This window comes from Meriones unguiculatus, chromosome 5 (assembly GCF_030254825.1).
Source record: "Meriones unguiculatus strain TT.TT164.6M chromosome 5, Bangor_MerUng_6.1, whole genome shotgun sequence".
Lineage (NCBI taxonomy): Eukaryota > Metazoa > Chordata > Mammalia > Rodentia > Muridae > Meriones > Meriones unguiculatus.
Window position 1 is genome coordinate 83,279,246 of NC_083353.1, and position 19,306 is coordinate 83,298,551.

At 42.7% G+C, this 19,306-nt stretch overlaps 1 protein-coding gene across 1 annotated transcript; it reads right to left on the reverse strand.

The window, feature by feature from the left end:
• Window positions 1–17,453: 17,453 nt before the first annotated feature.
• LOC110549263 (sperm motility kinase X-like) lies at window positions 17,454–19,094 on the reverse strand. Its single transcript, XM_021638259.1, has one exon. It carries the CDS (start codon window positions 19,092–19,094, stop codon window positions 17,454–17,456), a length of 1,641 nt encoding a protein of 546 aa, XP_021493934.1.
• Window positions 19,095–19,306: the final 212 nt, after the last annotated feature.

A 19,306-nucleotide genomic window follows, 5' to 3' on the forward strand; every position in this document is an offset into this window, starting at 1 on the left:
TCATACTGCCTGACAGTGGGTCATATGTAAACAAAATGGAATAAGATTTAACCTTTACAAGTACTGAAATGTCAAGAGTAATGCTGAGGGCATGTGAATGGAGCGAACCTACGGCCCATAAGCTTCAGCCTAATCAGTATTTGCCAGATCACTCCGGCCTCTTCAGACCCTCAAAGGCAAATGTAGATTTTATGCTCACTCAAAATCCAAAAAGCAGCTCTATTATCACAGTAACTGATATTTCTCATCACAGCTTTGTCTACAGTGACAGCAACCACATCTACACTCTCAGAGATATCTTTTGCTGTGCCTACCTTGGGCCAGGCAAACAGACGTGTCCTTGAAGGAGGATACACAAAGTCAGACTTCACAGAGATTACTTAGACATCACTCACTGGACACAAAGTGCCTGCTGTCTACTACCTCCTTAACCCCACAACACCCTGGGAAGTAAGCCCTCCCCATCTGACAGATGAGTAATGGGTTCTCTGACAGGATGCAGGTCTGCTCCTGCCTCCATCATTATGTAACGGAGCTGACACACTCTAGAGCTCTGGCCATGAACATACTAACAGCTACACTCTAGGACCTCCTTGGAAGCTTCTGTGAAACCCATCATCTGTGAACTACTCACTTTCTGCAGCATCTTCTTGAAATTAGAGATGTAGAGTCCAGTCATCAGAGACTGTGACTTCCACCTATTTCATCCTGACTGTCAGTGGATATAGAACAATTTAGTGTATGAACATTAGGAAGGGAGTTGGGAGATGGCTCCCTAGATAAAATGATTTTTGTACATGCATGAAGTTAAGAGATCAGATCCCCAACAGCTGTGTTAAATGTGGCACATAGATTTATGCCTGTATGCCTGCACTGACCTGTCATCCCCTCTCAGAGAGGGATGACACTGCTCCTCTAGTCTAGTTGAAACAGTGGTGCTCAGGTTCAGGGAGAGACTTTGTCTCAACAAATAAGGAGGAGAGAAACAGATGACAACTGAAGATGATCCCTGGTCTCCACACACAAGGAGTCCTCAGCCACATGAGTACAGCACATACCTCTCTCTCTTACAAACACAGAGACAGAGAGACAGATAGAGACAGAGAGACAGATAGAGACAGAGTAAAAGCAGACAGACAGAGACACAGAGAGAGGGAGTCCTAGAGTACCCTCAATACCCCATCTTCAGAGCTTTCCAGAATTTGCGTGTAGGGATAGAGTACCAGGTATAAATGTGACACACCATGCCGGAGTGTAAGGCAGAACTCTGGCCTGTGACAGGCAGAGGAGGGCAGGGTTCAGGATGAGGCTGGACGGTGGTGACCATGTTTTCACAGTAAAAACAGGCTGTGGCTTCCTCCTCCCTGGATGAACACCCCCTGATAACATGTGTGTTCAAAGGCTTATTCAAGGACTGACTCACTTCATATTCAAAAGCTTTTTTTTATTTAATCCTTCCTGATGATGGGCACTTGCCACCTTGTTTTGAAATCGTCTGTACCTTTCTTCTAGAGTTTCCACCCCTCTCAGGAGCGTCCATGATCAATTTTAAACTGGAAATGTACAATATTTGATCATCATATTTCCTCTTTTTTTCTTCCAGGTTTTAAATTCTCTCTGAAAGTTGCTATTTTTCTATCTATTGTATATATTAATTTAGACATCAAGATTAGTTATAATAAAGTATTATTTCCTGATTCTAATGTCTGAGTATTTGAGGGTTTCCTAAATTGACTGTCTTCTCGTGAGTTTCCCAGACTAGTCTTAAACTAAATATGCTCCTTCCTCCTCTCCTGAGTCCTGGGTGTAGCTGTGTGTACCATGGCTTCAGGGGAGACTGAGGCACGGTGCATATAGTATCACTCAGGCAAAACACAGCCTCTTCCTGAATTCTTCATTGAGAATGAGATGTCCATTCCTGCTCTTCAGAGACTCAGGTCCAGTCAGACATGGCCTCAGCCTCAGCTATGTTCCACCTGATCGTGACCACCTCAGCTCTGAGTTTTGCCTCTACTTCTGTTTTTCATTTCATTACTTTTTAGATTTACCTTTAAAATTTACTCACACCTGGAATCCTGAAACATGTACCAGAAACCAGGAAATAAAAAATGAATACTAAATGGAAGCCACATTTTCTCTGATAGGATTACCCCAGGAAAAGGGTTGCCTTTCACAGAGTGTAAAGAAAGCACACTTAGGACCATGGGAAGTCATGGGAGGCTCAGGAGTCCTTATCTCAGAATAGAAACATCACAGTGAATAAAAAATTTTATGAATTAATTCTGAGAAGTGTATTGAGAAAAGTTGGAGTTGTCTATATGTCATAAACTTTTTGATCCCTCTCTCAGGTGTTACAAGGGAACTCAAAGTTTGTGCTCAGCCCTCCCCAGATGGCTGTTACCTAAGACGGAGTGAGTAAGGCAGGTAAGATGCTCCCTGGGGATGCCTCATTTTCTTGCTCCCCAACAGGAACTCCGGACCTTCAACAAATATGAAAACCACAGGCTGCAGAGATGTTAAAGACCCCTTCACCTAAGCTGTACAGGATCTCCTCAGGCGCAGAGCCCTCCCCTGCCACATCCATCTGGGTAAGTGCTCTGCACTCAAGTGCAGAATCAGAAGTCAGGACTCAGGCAGGCTGTGGGAGGAGGAGCACTGGGCTGCAGGGAAGTTTTCAGCATCTGCAGAGGAGACACTGAGCTCTGAACACAGGGGACTGTGTTCTGTTTTCTTCTTAGGATATGTCCTGAATCTCCTGAAAATAGGTTTTTTTTACTAGAAACAGCAATGTTTTATTTCTGTTTGACTGAATTAAATAACTCACAATGAAGCACGATGTTCAATGCTCCTCAGATGCAGTACGTGTTAGTGATTTAAACTTACTTAATATGTCTGCTATGAAAGTTGATTTTTTTCATTTTATATTTTAATTAAAATCTTTACTTTTATTTTTGTCATTTTGTTACAGAAGTATTTGTGATGTGACTACTGTAATTTAAGGAATTAAAATTCCTTCATTGTATTTGGAAGGAAAAATCCTTTCTTGCAGTAACACAATCTACTCAAGGACACCTGATCTTACTTCAAGATTCCCACCAATATTTTCTCCTGAAGTCATTTGTCCCAATTCAGTTTCTTAAACTGCACACTTGACCCTTGGATCATTGTCTGGGCACTAAACAGTAAATCATGTCCTCTAAGAGGACATCCAAGAGGAGGCACTGGAATACTAGGTATTTTATGCACAGTGGACACAAGGTAGGTTCCCCTCCTGCTGTCTAAAAAGCCAGGAAGCAAAACCCAAGAGCTTGAGAGGAACAACGTCTGTGTCCATAAATGTTTCTGATGTTCTGGTCAGAGAATTCAGGGTGTCAGCCAAGCCTCATCCTGTCCTGCTCTGGGCTTGGTTGTCAGGTTTTCTCAGTCTATACCTTTTCATATGTATTTAGTTACAAAACCAAATACAACATCAAATTCTCCTTGGAATATATATCTTGTATATGTGATAAAAGTAGGCATCATTCAATATTTCAGAATCAACTAAAGGATCTGTGACAAACTAAATACAACTCAATTTTTCTGACCTAGCGACAGCCATATTAATACTTTGGTTTTACAATTTTAGGATTTTTTAAAATAAATAACTTTAAAATGGGGTGTAGAGTTGGGTATAGTGACACAGGATTTTAATGCCAGCACTTGAGAGGCAGAGGCAGGTGGATCTCTTTGAATGCAAGGCCAGCCTGGTCTATAAGGTGAGTTGTAGGATGGCCAGAGAACAGAAGAAGACCCCATCTCAAAACAAACAAACAGACTAGTCTTAAACTAAATATGCTCCTTCCTCCTCTCCTGAGTCCTGGGTGCAGCTGTGTGTACCATGGCTTCAGGGGAGACTGAGGCACGGTGCATATAGTATCACTCAGGCAAAACACAGCCTCTTCCTGAATTCTTCATTGAGAATGAGATGTCCATTCCTGCTCTTCAGAGACTCAGGTCCGGTCAGACATGGCCTCAGCCTCAGCTATGTTCCACCTGATCGTGACCACCTCAGCTCTGAGTTTTGCCTCTACTTCTGTTTTTCATTTCATTACTTTTTAGATTTACCTTTAAAATATAAAGCAAAACAAAAACATAAAAATATAAAGCAAAACAAAAACTGGGTGATGGAAGTAGATAATTTGTAAAAATATTAAGTTATGTGGACTTTCTACATTTGAGCCAAAAGTTGACAAAATGAAAATTTCCATATTCAATTGATGTACTAAGATATTTGCAGCTATTAAAAGAGGCCAAGAATATATGAGGAAATGAAAAAAATAATACAACTGATACAGGTAGAAAATTCGAGAAGAGAGTGAGATGTGTGGGTGTGTGTCTATTGTCTTAGCTATCAGGAGGCTGAAGTGCCAGAGTCACAAATTCAAGTCCTGCCTTTGCTACGTAATAAAATCTACTCCAGCATTCACTGCTATGTCTCAAGAACAGAAGACAGGAACAAGCCCTCCAAAAATAAGATATACAAGCAGCAAAGAGGCTCATGAAAAGATTTACTTGAACAAGGTGAATAACATTAGAGCCACAGTGAGATGCTTGTCAGTCATCAGAACAGCATCAGTCACTGACTGTCAGAGGGAAAGACAAACCCAGAACCTTTTGGGAAAGGTGTGGCAGATCTTGCTTCATCACACACTCTCCATATGAACCAGAAATCACACTCCTTGTTCTACATAAATCATGTGAAAACATATGCCCATATAAGCTTTCAGGCTCATGTTTCCAGAGACGTTCTTCATAGTCACTGTAAAGTGTGAAGAATGATGATGCCCCAACAAAGGAATGGATGGACAGATGGACTTCCATACAATGACTTCCTGTGCAGGGAGAGAGAAAGTAGGCTAGTGATAAATCATATTTTTAAATTTAACTTTATTTTTATGATTTATTCGCTTTACATTACAATTGCAGCCTCCTCACTTGTCTCCTCCCTATCCTACCCTCCCGCCTCTCTCCCCACTCCATTACCTTCTCTTATTTCTCATAAGAATCTGGAAACAACCTAGATGACCCTCCACTGAAGAATGGATACAGAAATTGTGGCACATTTACACAATGGACTACCACTCAGCTATTAAAAACAAGGATATCATACAATTTGCAGTATGTTGCCTATGTCTTCAGACCGATGCTGTGCACATGTTTCTCAGAGATGGACCCAAGTGTTGGAGGAGAGCCTTGTACACCATGTTTTGCGATGCTGATTTCAGTGCCCTGAGGTATGATTACCTCCTTGGCATCACATTCATTGTTATGAATGTTGAACCATCTCCTGTACCCGTGTGATGTAAGGAATGTTCCAAAATTATCCATGATTGGTTAAATAAAGTTGCCTATACTCCTAGGCAGGGCATTAGTTAGGGAGGCATGGCCAAGGTTCATGCACTAGGAAGAGTAGAGGATCAAGGGAAGGAGGAGAAGGAGACAGGTATGGGAGAAAAAAGAAAGAAGCAGAGTATCCATGGGGTAGCATGGAGAGAAGCACATGGCTAGATAGGCTTGGCTGGGGAAAAGCAGCACAAATAAGAAGCATGTGCAAGTATTTATGGATTATTGATGGGAAGTAGCCCAGATAGGTATGATTAGAGAAACTGGCATAGGATGTAGGCCTGGGAGATAAAGGGTAGATTAGGTGGTTAGTATCTGCCTTGCACCACATGATATAAGGGGGGAAATGGGGAAGGGAAGCATACACAAACACACACGCACACAACACCAACACCAAAATAACAGGAATTAACAATAATTGGTCATTAATATCTCTCAACATCGGTGGACTCAATCCCCCAATAAAAAGGCATAGGCTAACAAAATGAATGCTAAATCAGGATCCATCATTCTGTTGCATACAAGAAACAGACCTCAGCAACAAAGACATTACCTCAAAGTAAAGGGATAGCAAAAGGTTCTCCAGACAAATGGACCCAAGAAGCAAGCTGGAGTAGCCATTCTAATATCTAATAAGACAGATTTTCAACCAAAATTAATCAAAAGAGGTGAGAAAAGACACTTGATACCTATCAAAGGAAAAATCAACCAGGATGACATCTCAAGTTTGAACACATATGCCCCAAATGTACTGACACCCACATTTGTTAAAGAAACATTACTAAAGCTTAAATCACACATTGAACCCCACACATTAATAGTAAGAGACTTCAACACCCATCTCTTACCAATGGACAGATGATCGAGATAGAAACCAAACAGAGAAATAATCAAACTAACCAATGTTTTTAATCAAATGGGCCTAACAGATATCTATAGAACATTCCATACAAACACAAAAGAATATGCCTTCTTCTCAACACCCCTGAACCTTCTCTAAACTTGACTACACAGTTGGTAACAAAGAAAACCTTAACAGATACAAAAAAAAAAAAAAAAACTGAAATAACACCTTGTATTTTATCACACCACCATGGATTAAAACTGAACTTCAACAACAACAGAAACAACATAAAGCCTACAAATTCATGGAAACTGAACAACTCTATACTCAATGACCACTATATCAGAAAGGAAATGAAGAAAGAAATTGAAGACTTTCTAGAATTCAATGAAAATGAAGGTATAAGAGAAAGTGGTGCTAACAGGAAAGTTCATAGCACTAAGTGTCTTCTTAAAAGATTGAAGAGATCTCATACTACCAATTTAAAAGCACACATGAAAATTCTAGAAGAAAAAGAAGCAAACAAGAGGAGTAGATGGCAGGAAATAATCAAAATCAGGACTGAAATCAATTAGAAACAAAGAAAACAATACAAAGAATAATAAAAATTAAAAAAAAAACAAGAGCCAGATCTTTGAGAAAACCAAGAAGATTGACATACCCTTAGTCAAACTAACCAAAAGGCAGAGAAACAGTATCCAAATTAACAATGTCAGAAATTAAAATGGGGACATAACAAGAGACACTGGTGAAATCCAAACAATTATTAGGTCTGATTTCAAAATCCTGTACTCCACAGCATTTGAATATTGTTAATTTTCTTGATAGGTACCATATATTAACTTTAAATCAAGATCAGGTAAACAATTTAAATTGGCCTATAAACCCTAAAGAAATAAAACAATCATTGAAAAAAAAAAGCAAGCCCTGGGCCAGATGGTTTTATTTAGCACAGAATTCTACCTGACATTCAAAGACAAGCTAATACCTATAGTCCTCAAACTATTCCACAAAACAGAAACAGAAGGAACATTGTCAAACTCATACCTAAACCACATAAAGATCCAACAAAGAAAGAGAATTCCATACCAATCTAGGAAGAACACTGATGCAAAAATTCTCAATAAAATACTTGCAAACTGAATCCAAGAATACATCAAAAACATCATCCGCCATGATCAAGTAAACTTCATCCCAGGGGTGCAGGGGTTATTTAACATATGAAAATCCATCAATGTAATCCACCACATAAACAAATTGAAAGAAAAAAAAAACATGATCATATCATTAGATGCTGAAAAAGCATTTTATACAAATCCAATACCTCTTCATGTTAAAAGTTTTGGGGAGAGGGGCTGGAGAGATGGCTCAGAGGTTAAGAACACTGGATGGTCTTTCAAAGGTCCTGAGTTCAATTCCCAGCAACCATATGATGGCTCATAACCATCTACAGTAAGATCTGGTGCCCTCTTCTGGTGTGCAGGCACATATGCAGGCAGAATACTGTATAAAAGTCTTGGAGAGATCAGGAATAGAAGGCACATACCTAAACATAATAAAGGTAATATATAGCAAGCCAATAGGCAACATCAAATCAAATGAAGAGAAACTTAAAGCAATTCCACTAAAATCCAGGATGAGACAAGGGTGCCTGTTCTTTGTGTATATTCAATACAGTACTTGAAGTTCTAGATAGAGCAATAAGACAACTAAAGGAGATCAAGGGGATACAAATTGGAAAGGAAAAAGTCAAAGTTTTGCTAGTCACAGATGATATTTGATATACATAATTGGCCCCTAAATTTCTACCAGTGAACTCTTACTGCTGATAAACACTTTCAGCAAAATGACTGGATACAAAATCAACTCAAAATGATCAGTAGTCCTCCTTTATACAAGCAATAAATGAGCTGAGAAAGAAACAACAGGGAAACAGCCTTCACAATAGCTACAAATAATATAAAATATCTAACTCTAACCAAGCAAGTGAAATTCTTGTATGACAAGAACTTTAAATCCTTGAAGAAAGAAATTGGAAAGACATTAGAACATGGAAAGATCTCCCATGCTCATGGATCGGTAGAATTAACATAGTATAAATGGTCATCTTATCAAAAACAATCTACAGATTCAATGCGATTCCCATCAAAATTGAAACAGAACTTTTTAAGACCTTGAAAAAGCAACTCTCAAATACATATGGAAACATAAAAGACTCAGAATAGCTTAAACAATTCTGTACAATAAAAGAACTTCTGTAGGTATCAACATCCCAGATTTCAAGATATACCACAGAGCAATAGTAATAAAAACTGCATGGTACTGGTATAAAAACAGACAGGTTGATTAATGGAATTAATCAATGACTCAGAAGTAAACACACATACCTATGGACACCTGACTTTTTAGAAAGAAGCCAAAACCTTACAATGGAAAAAGAAAAACACTGTTAGCAAATGGTTCTGGTCTAATTAGATGTCTGCATACAGAAGAATGCAAATAGATCTATATCACCCTGCACAAAACTCAAGTCCAAGTGGATTAAAGACCTCAACATAAAACCAATACATTAAATCTATTAGAAGAGAAAGTGGGGGAAAGCCTGGAACTTATTGGCATAGGAAAACATTTCCTCAACAGAACACCAACAGCTCAAGCTCTAAGATCAGCAGTTAATAAATGGGACCTCATGAAACCGAAAAGCTTCTGTAAGGCCACTGTCAATAGAACAAAACAGCAGCCTACAGATTGGGAAAAGATCTTCACCAACCCTACATCTAACAGAGGGCTAATATCCAAAATATATAAAGAACCCAAGAAATTAAATACCAACAAAACAAATGACCCAATTAAAAAAAATGGGGTGCAGAGTTAAACAAAATTCTCAACAAATGAAACTCTAATGGCTGAGAAGCACCTAAAGCAATGTTCAACATCCTTAGTTAACAGGGAAGTGCAAATCAAAATGGCTCTGAGATTCCATATAACACCAGTCGGAATGGCTAAGAGCTAAGACTCAAGTGACAACACATGCTAGCAAGGATGTGCATAAAAGGGAACACTTCTCCATCGCTGGTAGGAATACAAACTTCAACAGCCACTTTGGAAATAAAATCTGTTGCTTTCTGAGAAAATTGGGAATAGTTCTATGTCAAGACCCAGCTGTACCACTCTTGGACATATACTCAAAAGATGTTCCACAGTACAACAAGGACATTTACTCAACCGTGTTCACAGCAGCTTTATTTGTAATAGCCAGAAACTGGAAACAACCCAGATGTCACTCAACTGGGTTGAAAACTGGATAGACATTTACACAATAGGATACTACTCAGCTAGTAAAGACAAGAAAAATACAATTAGCAGGCAAATGGATGGAGCTAGAAAAAATCATCCTGAGTGAGGTAACCTAGACCCAGAAAGACACACATGGTATGTACTCACTTATAAGTGGATATTAGCCATATAATACAGGATAACCATACCACAATCCACAAACCCAAGGGAGCCAAGTAACAAGAAGGGCCCAGGGAGGATACTTGAATCCCACTCAGAAGAGCAAATAGAATGGGTGTTGAAAGTGGGTGCAGAGAGGAAACTGGATGAGAGAAGGTGTAAGGAGGGGTACGAGAGTGGGGATCAGATGTGGAAAGATAGGGGATGGGAGGTGAGAGGGCAGAGAGAAAGAAGGGAAACCAAGGTGGGAGGACATCTCTGAGACAAACTGGAGTCCTATGACAGAGTAGGCTCCTGGGAGGATATGGGGGTGACTAGCTGAGACTCCTTACTGCAGGTGACATGGAGACTGAAGGGGCCACCTCCTAGCCAGGCAGGGCTCCCAGTGGAGGGATGGGACCAACAATCCACCCACAAAGCCTTTGACCCAAAATCTACCCTGCCTACATTTGTGCAGGATTAAAGATGGAGCAGAGAAAGATAGAACAGCCAACAAATGACTGGCCCAACCCGAGACCTACCCCACAGGAGAAAGCCAACCCCCAAGACTATTAATGATACTCTTCTGTGCTTGCAGACAGGAAGCTAGCATGACTTCCCTGAGAGGCTCCACCCATCAGTGGAATGAAACAGATGCTGAGTCCCATAGCCAAACATTAGGGAGACCTATGGGAATCTTGTGGAGGAGTGTGGAGAATGATAGAAGGTCCCAGAGAGGACAAGAATCCCTCAAGAAGACAAACAGTGTCAACTAACCTAGGTCCAATGGGGCTTACAGGGGCTGAAGCACCAACCAAAGAACATGCATGGACTGGACCTAGGCACATGACACATGATACATACGGATTGGCAGCTTGGTCCTCATGTGTGTTCTTCAGTAACAATGGGAGTGTGGGTCATATGTGACATGGACTTTGTTGCCTGCTTTGAGATCACTTTTCACCTATCTGTGCTGCCTTGCCTGGCCTCAATGGAAGATGATGTGCTAAGTCCTGATTCAACTTGATGGGTCCAGGGTAGGTTTGTAAGGGGGTACCCCTTTTCTGAGGAGAAGGGGAGGGGTTAAGGAGGAAGAGAGTAGAAGAGTGGAACTGGAAGGAGAGTAGAGGGGGGCTATGATAGGGATATAAAGTCAGCAAATTTATAAAAAAAATAAAATGGCAGGTGTCTGTCTTTTATTGATTATAATAATGGGTTAGATAACATTACTGTAATATTTATAGGCTTTTCAATAACAACAATATTAGCCATGTTTTTTTATTTCCTACAACACCTAAGGGTGTCTTTGTGCTGTCATCGTTTTTTTTTCTTTTTTTTTTTTCAGTTTCCTTCTCCAATCCCAGTGTTCAGCTGTAGTAAAGAGAAGAGTCTGTCTTTCCTCTGTCAGCCTCAATGCAACAGCCTTGTTGTAGTTGGCTGTAAATGGGAGGTTGATTGTCTGGCGTTCTCTTTATGAAAAAGTTATTTGCAAACAATCAGTTTTATCTCTTCCTTTCCCACCTTCATTTCTTCTTTTCCCATTTAGTGTTTCTCCTGTTTAATGTTATTACAGGGCCAATGAAATAGCCTAGCAGGTAAAGCCTGGTGACCTGGGTTTGATCCCAAGAAACCGTAGAAAGATCTGATTCTTACAAGTTGTCCTCTGATCTACATGCCTGTGTTGTGGCATGTGTCCAGAGATGACACTTGGCATTCCACTGTTAATCATGGCTTTGACTCTTCACAGTTTCCCAACTGTTCTTTATCAGGCTGGGATAATTCTCCTGTTACTTGTTTTATCATAAATGGGTCATGAATTTTGTCAAATTCTTTTCCTGTATCAGTTGATAAAATTCTATGTCTTTTCTTTATCTGTTGAGATGGATTCTATTTGCTGATTGTCACCCTCCAGCCTGGTTAAACACCTGGAGTGACTCACACTTGTTGTTGATATACGTATCTTAAAGATCTTGACAAATTTTAAAGAATACTAAATGCTTGAGAAGGAAGTGGAGTCTGTGATGAATACCTGTTCTCTTAGTGTATACAATCACAATGTTTCTTCAGGAAAACTTCTTAACTAAAGTTTACTGTAAAAATTACAAGTGAATGGCATTAACTCCTAAACATAATAAAAGATGTATCATAGATGCAAAACCAACTAATCTGTTTTCGAGTTTACACTCATCCACTTTTGCTTGGGTGATACAGTAGAATGCATTTCTTTGGTAATACAAACAAACACACACATACACACACACACATACACACACACACACACACACACACCACTGAAATAATGTGTCTATGATTTTATTCAGTCCATTGAGACTCAGTGCTGGGTAGGACTAGAATTATCCATAAAAATGTAAGCCTTCCACTTCAATTTGCCAACAACTGTAGAAGTTTTACAATGCACTTGACTCAAGAGGAAGTAGTAGTTGGCAGTACTTTCTGTAACACCTGGTGATCTTTAATGCGTATGAAAGCTTAGGTACTAAAAGGGCCCAGCAATGGATGTACTCTCTAGCAGAGAAACCACAGGACAGATGATGTTAATGGTGGTGAAATCCTTTCCAGTGTTTCTCAGGAATTTGTCTGTGGTTCTTCCCTTCAAATATGGGGGGAGGGGAACAATAGACTGTGTTATTAAAGAAGCCCCCTTTCTCTAATTGGTATCTCATCTAAGGCCCCACTCATTTTCCACATCCTCGGGTTCTTTCTTGAACAGAGGCCAAAACCAGCTGATTTTCTTATTCTGACTGTGCTGAGCCAAATTCTCAACTTAGTTTTAGTTCTATCTCTATAATAGTTATTAGTCAATATGGTTATTTTTCTTCTGTGTTTACTGGCCATTTGAACCCCATCTCTTAAGAACTGAATTCTAGTTATTCATTTTTTGTGTCTTCTTAATTAACAGACATTAATTCTGTTGTGCTCTGTAATAAGGCCCTGTTCCACCACATGCTATAAACAAGCTCTCCTAGGATGGTCATCCAGTAATGACCTTCAGCCCTCATCCTGTTCCCTCAGACTCTGAGATATGAGAGAAGTCTGGCTGGGCAGAGTAGCAAAGGCTCAGATCAATGGCATCATCAAGAGGTGCCAGCCAGCCTAGGTCTTGGTCCCTGAGCACTGTCTTCTGACACAGCCCCCTTCAGTACAGACAGTTTCTGTGCAGCTCTGAACACTTGGATGCTTCACTGACATCTGCCTAAGATCAGAAGAAGAGAAACGGCCTAAAAATGAGTATGTGTGAAAAGTAACTTCCAAGCAACTCACATGGTAATTAATAAGTATCAAATGGAAAGGGAAAGCACACAGGCACGTTTCTTCCATGGTATAAACAGCCTTCACAGGTTTCAGAAACAGACTCCCCATGTTCATCTTCCTCATGGTGCAGGTGGTTTGGCCCAGGTCTTCTTCAGTTTCCTCTTCAGCAGCACATGGTGGGACCCACACACACTGCCAGGCCTAGTCCTTGCTGCTTGTTACTAGTCTCCAGGCTATCCACAGAGCCATCAGCCCTTCTATTTTTCTTACACTGCACAGGGTCTTTCCTAAAGATGCTGTGAGACTTCTGAGAGATGACTGTGGGGCTGTACTAAAATGGAAAACTGTGTCAGTCACTGTGTGGGTGCAGACAACAGCCCCCTTCTCTCCACAACTGTGCCCTGCAGCAGCTGTTTCCCCGGTCATCCACACAGATTCCCTGTCCTGGAGAGAGAACAGGACGGAGCAGACCCATGGGACACCAGACCAACTTGTGTTCACTCTGGGTTGGCAATGTATACTCAGAAAGCAGATGAAAGGGTCAGGAAGGTCCTGGAACATGAAGCTACTGCTTGGATGAGATTCTGCATCCATGTGGTCCACACCCATGGCCTGGAGAATGATGTGGCTTCTAGTCTGTCCCACGTTATCAACTGTCAGGAGTCACCTGTGAGCCTGAGTCTCTGTGACCTGATTAGCTCCAGCTACCTATTCAGTTCCTGGCAGAGATATGTGACTTTGGGCCTATGGCTGTAGAGCAAGGAAAACTTACAACCTGCCAGATTCAGGAACCCTGTTTCTCTCTTTGATCCCCTGTAGAGGGGGCGTCTGCCTGCCTCACTTCCTCTGGGTGAACATCCACAATCTCTCTCCCCAAAGTCCCCACAGTCACACCTGGGCTCATGCTTCACATGTCTAACCAAGGCCTCCAGCTCCCTTGTTGTCAAGCCTATGATGACAAATTGTGGTGGCAGGTATGGTGAGCAGAATAGCCAGAAAACAGAGAGCAGGAACAGGATGAGACCAGGATCAAAACATACCCATACAAGTCACATCCTTTTGACTAACCTTTAATAGTTCTGCCATTTACCAGTAAGCATTTGAATTATCACCCACAACATGTGCATCTAGACTGTGTCTAAGGACCCACAAGCATCCCATGAGCTATGAATGTATTCTAACACATCCGTACATGCTGTTCATCACAATGTCAAAATGTGGATGGACTCCTCCGAACATGAAGATTATACCGGACACAGGTGTGTGAGATTCTATATTTCCTGGAATCTCCCAATCCTCAGAGCGTGGGTCAGTGATTCAGACCATCAGGAAGCATTGGGAGCCAGCAAAAAAAGGTCACAAGTACAGCATTAAAGTGAGACATTGTGGAAAAAACAAACAAACAAAAAAAAAAAAAAAACCACCTCAAGATCTGAGATGCAGCACTGCAGTGGAACTATGTCTCCCATATGCCTCACCATGGGGCCAGTCCCCAGTTATACATACCACTCCACCTCTCTTCCCCAACACAAGTGTAGAGGAGTGTGGGTGTAATGATTATAGTTACAGAGACTGTCTTGGGAGGAGGAGAACCAGAGGACAGACAAGAGGCTCTCAGGGGAGTCAGAAACAGCTATGGTGGATCACATAGCCATGAAGAGGTAATGCATTCATACACTAGGGCCACTCTACTGTTCACCTGTGTGCCTCAGTTTCTATGCCTCAGCCTGGGTAGGCTCCCAATACTAGTTATGATTGTTATCATTTTGGTATAACAATGTTGGGGAGATGTGAGTTCAAAAGCTCATTTGCCCAGTCCGTATTCATCATGTACTCAGTCCCTGCACAGCACTGAGGCCCTGGAAGATAAAACATGAATGTTGTAGATCCCACTCATTAGAGATCACCACCTGTATGAAGCCCTTCTCTTCCCACTCCATCCCCCAGCTCCCTGCAGCCCCACCAGGCACTGCTGTGACACCCATGACTTCCACACCTTGTGTGGGAAGACATTGGGACAAACGCAGAAAGAGGCTCAGAAAATGTCACAGAAAGGGGACTGAAGAAATGAATGTCACTCAGAGAAGGTCACTTGAGTGTTAAGTCACCGAAGTCAGACAGTTGCAGAATATTTGATCCCACTGTGAACTGTAAAAATCTGTTTCTTGTTTGGTGTGGTTCCACCCTCACACACACCTGGAATCCAAGAACTTTCTGTTTATTGTAAACAGGTGATTAGGTTGTGGCTCAGCCCTAGCACACTTTAATCCAAGTGCTTTCTGTACACAGGATTTAATAAAGTTCACCCTAGGTCAAGAGTCGGAGCAAGAAACCAGCTGACAGGGATTAAATAATAAGCAGAGACTTGGAAAGGAGGGTATTTAAGACAGTGTGGAGAAGAATAAAGAGCTCTTTGGCTTTTAGCTTTTAGCTTTTTTCTCCTAGCCTGTCCGGTGAGCTAGCAGGCCTTTTCCTTCTGGGACATGAGCCGAGTCAACAGACTTTTTCTTTCTGCGACATCGGCTGAGTAGGAAAATTTGCTACGTGCTTTCTCTAACTCTCTGAGCTAGTAGGTTTTCACCCCAGCCTTTGACTCCTGGGTCTTTATTGGTAAAATAGAATGGTTGGGATTTTCTTTTTTTTTATAACAATATCAGATATTATTCTTCAATCCCACCTTCTCCCCAAAACCTACATTCTTCCGGATGGTTTCCAGGAGCCTGGGAGAAGACAACTGAGACCATGCTTGATTCTTACTCCAACTTTACTTTTTCAGAACCTTAGTAAATGTCCTACAACTGGAGCTGTTGGGTGACAGTCACATCAAGGACAGAAATCTACCTGCAACCTTTGAGCATTGACAGGATGGGAAGAGAGGACACTACTCAGGTCTAGAGGAAGCAAACTATGGGATATAAAGAGATAGACTGAGGCAATGCTGCCTGAGGAGGCCCAGGGAGGAACTGGAGGAGGCCCAGAGACTCCACATAAGGAAGAGCTGATCCACCCCTCCTCCTGTTGCTGCCACATGCTGCTGCTCTGCCCCCAAAGCAGATTCCAAAGCAAAACTGGCCTCCACCACAGTCTCTTCTCTGCACTGGCTGGCCACACCCCAAGTCCCTCCAGGACCCTGCTCTTTCAGGGTCTTCACTTTGGTCCTACTTGTCCATGACCTCTGGCCCATCTTGAACATGCAGCTCTTTCTGCTAGCTAGCTGACCAGTGTCCTCAGGGCAGCCTGTCCACAGAGAAGTACCCTGAATTTGGGGGATAGCTTCAGAGGCTAGGTTTAAGATCTCAACAGAGCCTTGGGAAGGCTCCTGTCCCTCGATTTCTTCCTGTAAATTGATCTGGCAGCAGTCCCCTCACAGCCATGCTGAACTAGATCAGCCTCAAACACCTGGCGCTTGCTTGCTGTGAGAGGCTGTGGCTGTTGGTTCTAGAAGTGAAAGCTGGGCTCACAGCGTGATCAACTTAGTGGAAGAATACTACATAGATCAAAAACAGAGGTGGAGGAGGCTAGATGATCAAGGGGTCAGCATTGAGAGAGGAAATAAAGCACTCCATGTTCAGATGAGACTTTTTCAAGTTTTGAGCTACTTTGGTTCCCAGGACTCATGCGCATGTACCTTACTTTGTCTTTGTGGGCAGGACGACAGTTGACTGCCCTACAGAGAACTTCCACAGGGCTCTGCTGGGGTCTTGCAATTCTAATTCTCCTGAACTTAACCTTGACACAAATGGGATAGCATGACCTGTAGTCATCTAGAGGTGACAGATACCTAAAGCTCATCCTTTGTGAAGACTATCCCCCCCAAGCCCAGAAACTTGAACAGGAGGACAGACAAGCAGGTGGGGATAGGAAAGGGCAGTATGACCTTTTCCTCAGGAAGGGACCAGCCTTTTCAGACCCAGCAGGCTCAATGTCTCACATTAAATGCTGTGAAAGGCATTGTTTCTGGTCACAAAATGCTGTGTCAGGTCACATTTCCCCATGACTAACTGGGACTCGCCTGCACAGGCCTGCCTTGGCATTCACACCTTCCCAAAGAACTTCCGGGTTGTGCATGTGGACACAACAGCAGCCTGAAGTTCCAGCTTGGCTCACTGCTGTGGTGGTCTCAGTCCTTACCAGGCTGAACTCACCCTATGGTTCTTCATCCTCAAGGCTGAAGGGCTGCCCCCTCGACACTTAAGAGCAGGGAAACATGACAGGGAATCCCTTAATGACTTAGAGACACACAGAGCTTACACCTCGCCAGGTGATAGCTGCCCAACTGATTCCTTGGGTCTTGACCTTTGTCTCTTTTACCACGACTTCTCCCTCCCCCTGCCCCAGCTCTGGTCACTACCTTTTGTGGTCCACATACACTCCAAGTTCTACATGAGTGAGTACTGAGGACTTGTCCTCTTGGGGTGACAAACACATAAAGTCACACACTCCACGCAGGTGCACAGTTATCTGATGCCAGTTGAAAAACACAGAACAGCACAGATGAGGTCAAATTCATCTCACTGCCTCACCTCCTGGCTTTGGGTATCATGCCACTCTCCTGTCCTCTGACTGGAACCACTTTGTTCCTGGAGACCTGACTTTGCCTCTGGACTGGCACGCAGCAGCACAGTTTTGTTGCCCAGTCCACGACCCTCCTCATCACCCTCTTCCAGCCTGGGCAGTATCCATGGATACAGGTTACCATCACACTTTCAGGATGCTCACTGGGCAAGGACATTGGTTCTGGCGATAGATCTCCAGAGGATGTGCTTCTCTCTGTTGTATGAGCACTCTTCTCAGTCAGAGCCTGAAGTTTCTCCCTGGGAAGTGAGTTGTTTTCTGGTCGTGTGCCCTGCAAGCCCACATGGCTCTCTGGCCCAGCCTCACAGCTACTCTTGAAATGGGTGCAGAGGGCAACCTCATCACCATGATGGCAGGCTTCCCTGAAACAAGAGATGGTCCTCTTCTTCAGGGAGCATTGGGGAGTAGCAGGCATGATGGCCCTTTTTCCCATCCTTAAATGTGTCTCATCCTCAGGAAGCTGACATTTATAGAGGGAGGTGTGAAGGGCAGGATCACTGATTCTCCTGTTCAGGGGAAGGGGGGAGGCAGAAAGTTCTGCAGGGGTCACACAAGGTAAAACTTCCAGCTGCCCAGGCTTCACTTGGTTCTCCTGGCTATCCTCACAGGAGTTCTTGTGTTGTAATATCAGATATGTAGCCATTGCTTCATTGAAGGTTTGAGCTTTTAAAGATTCCAGGACCTCATATGGGTCATACCCTAAATCAGCCATGTTGATTAAGATAATGGGGTTTGGGAGACTGGGAAACTCTTCCAAGGAAAACTCAATGGAAGGCACCTCACCTTGTGCAAGCCATGGGTGGTGCATGATGCAGTCTATAGTGGCCCTCTTGCTGGGGTCCAGGGTGAGTAACTGTCTGATTATGTTTAGCACATTTGCAGAAAGGTGAGATGGGCTGTAGTATTTCGCACACAGGATCTTCTGCTTTATCCCAGGATTAGTAGGTGCTTGAAAAGGGAGGCAGCCTGTAGTCATAAAGTAGAGGAGGACTCCCAGGCTCCACATGTCAGCTGCAGGACCATCATAGTCTTTTCCTTGCAAGAGCTCTGGGGCACAAAATGGGAGGCTGCAAATGAAAGAGTGCAGCTTCTGTCCAGGATTCACCTGAATGCTCAACCCAAAGTCACTGAGTTTGATGTTGCCCTCGCTATCCATTAGGATATTCTCTGGCCTCAGATCTCTGTGCACCACACCTTTTGAATGACAGTAATGCACAGCGCTCCCAATCTGCTGGAAAAATCGGCGGGCTTCCTGTTCCTGCAGATGGCCGTCCTCCTGGATCCTGTCCAGCAGCCCTCTTCCATTCACATACTCCATCACAAGGTAGGTGTTGACTTCAGTGTCAATTATCTGATAAAGTTGGATGATATTGGGATGGTTGAGGGACTTCATGATTTCAATTTCTGATGTGACAATGGAGGAGTTCTTTGGCAGGACTTTCAAGGCCACCTGGGTCTGGGTGAGAAGGTGCCAGGCAAGCTTCACTTCCCCAAAGCTGCCTTGGCAGATGGTGTTCAAGATCTTGTAGCTATTTCTGAGGAGTGCCTCTTCAGGAACTGTGACCTTGAGGTCCATCACCACCATTATCACACCAATTAACAGTGCTAGGTTAAAAATTAAAATAACTGAAATCAATTCTCAGAGGGAAGTGTGGCTCTAATTCCCACATCAGGAAGGCAGAATGGGCAGTACTGTTGGTACCAGCCAGCCTGCTGCACCCACTGTGAGCCTATAAACAAGTGGCCCTAAAAGAAACATATCTCACATAGAAAACTTAGTGATGCTCCTTAAGGCCA

Coding starts and splice junctions, on each gene's coding strand:
- LOC110549263 (XM_021638259.1), bottom strand. CDS start 19,094: ATGGTGGTGATGGACCTCAAGGTCACAGTTCCTGAAGAGGCACTCCTC.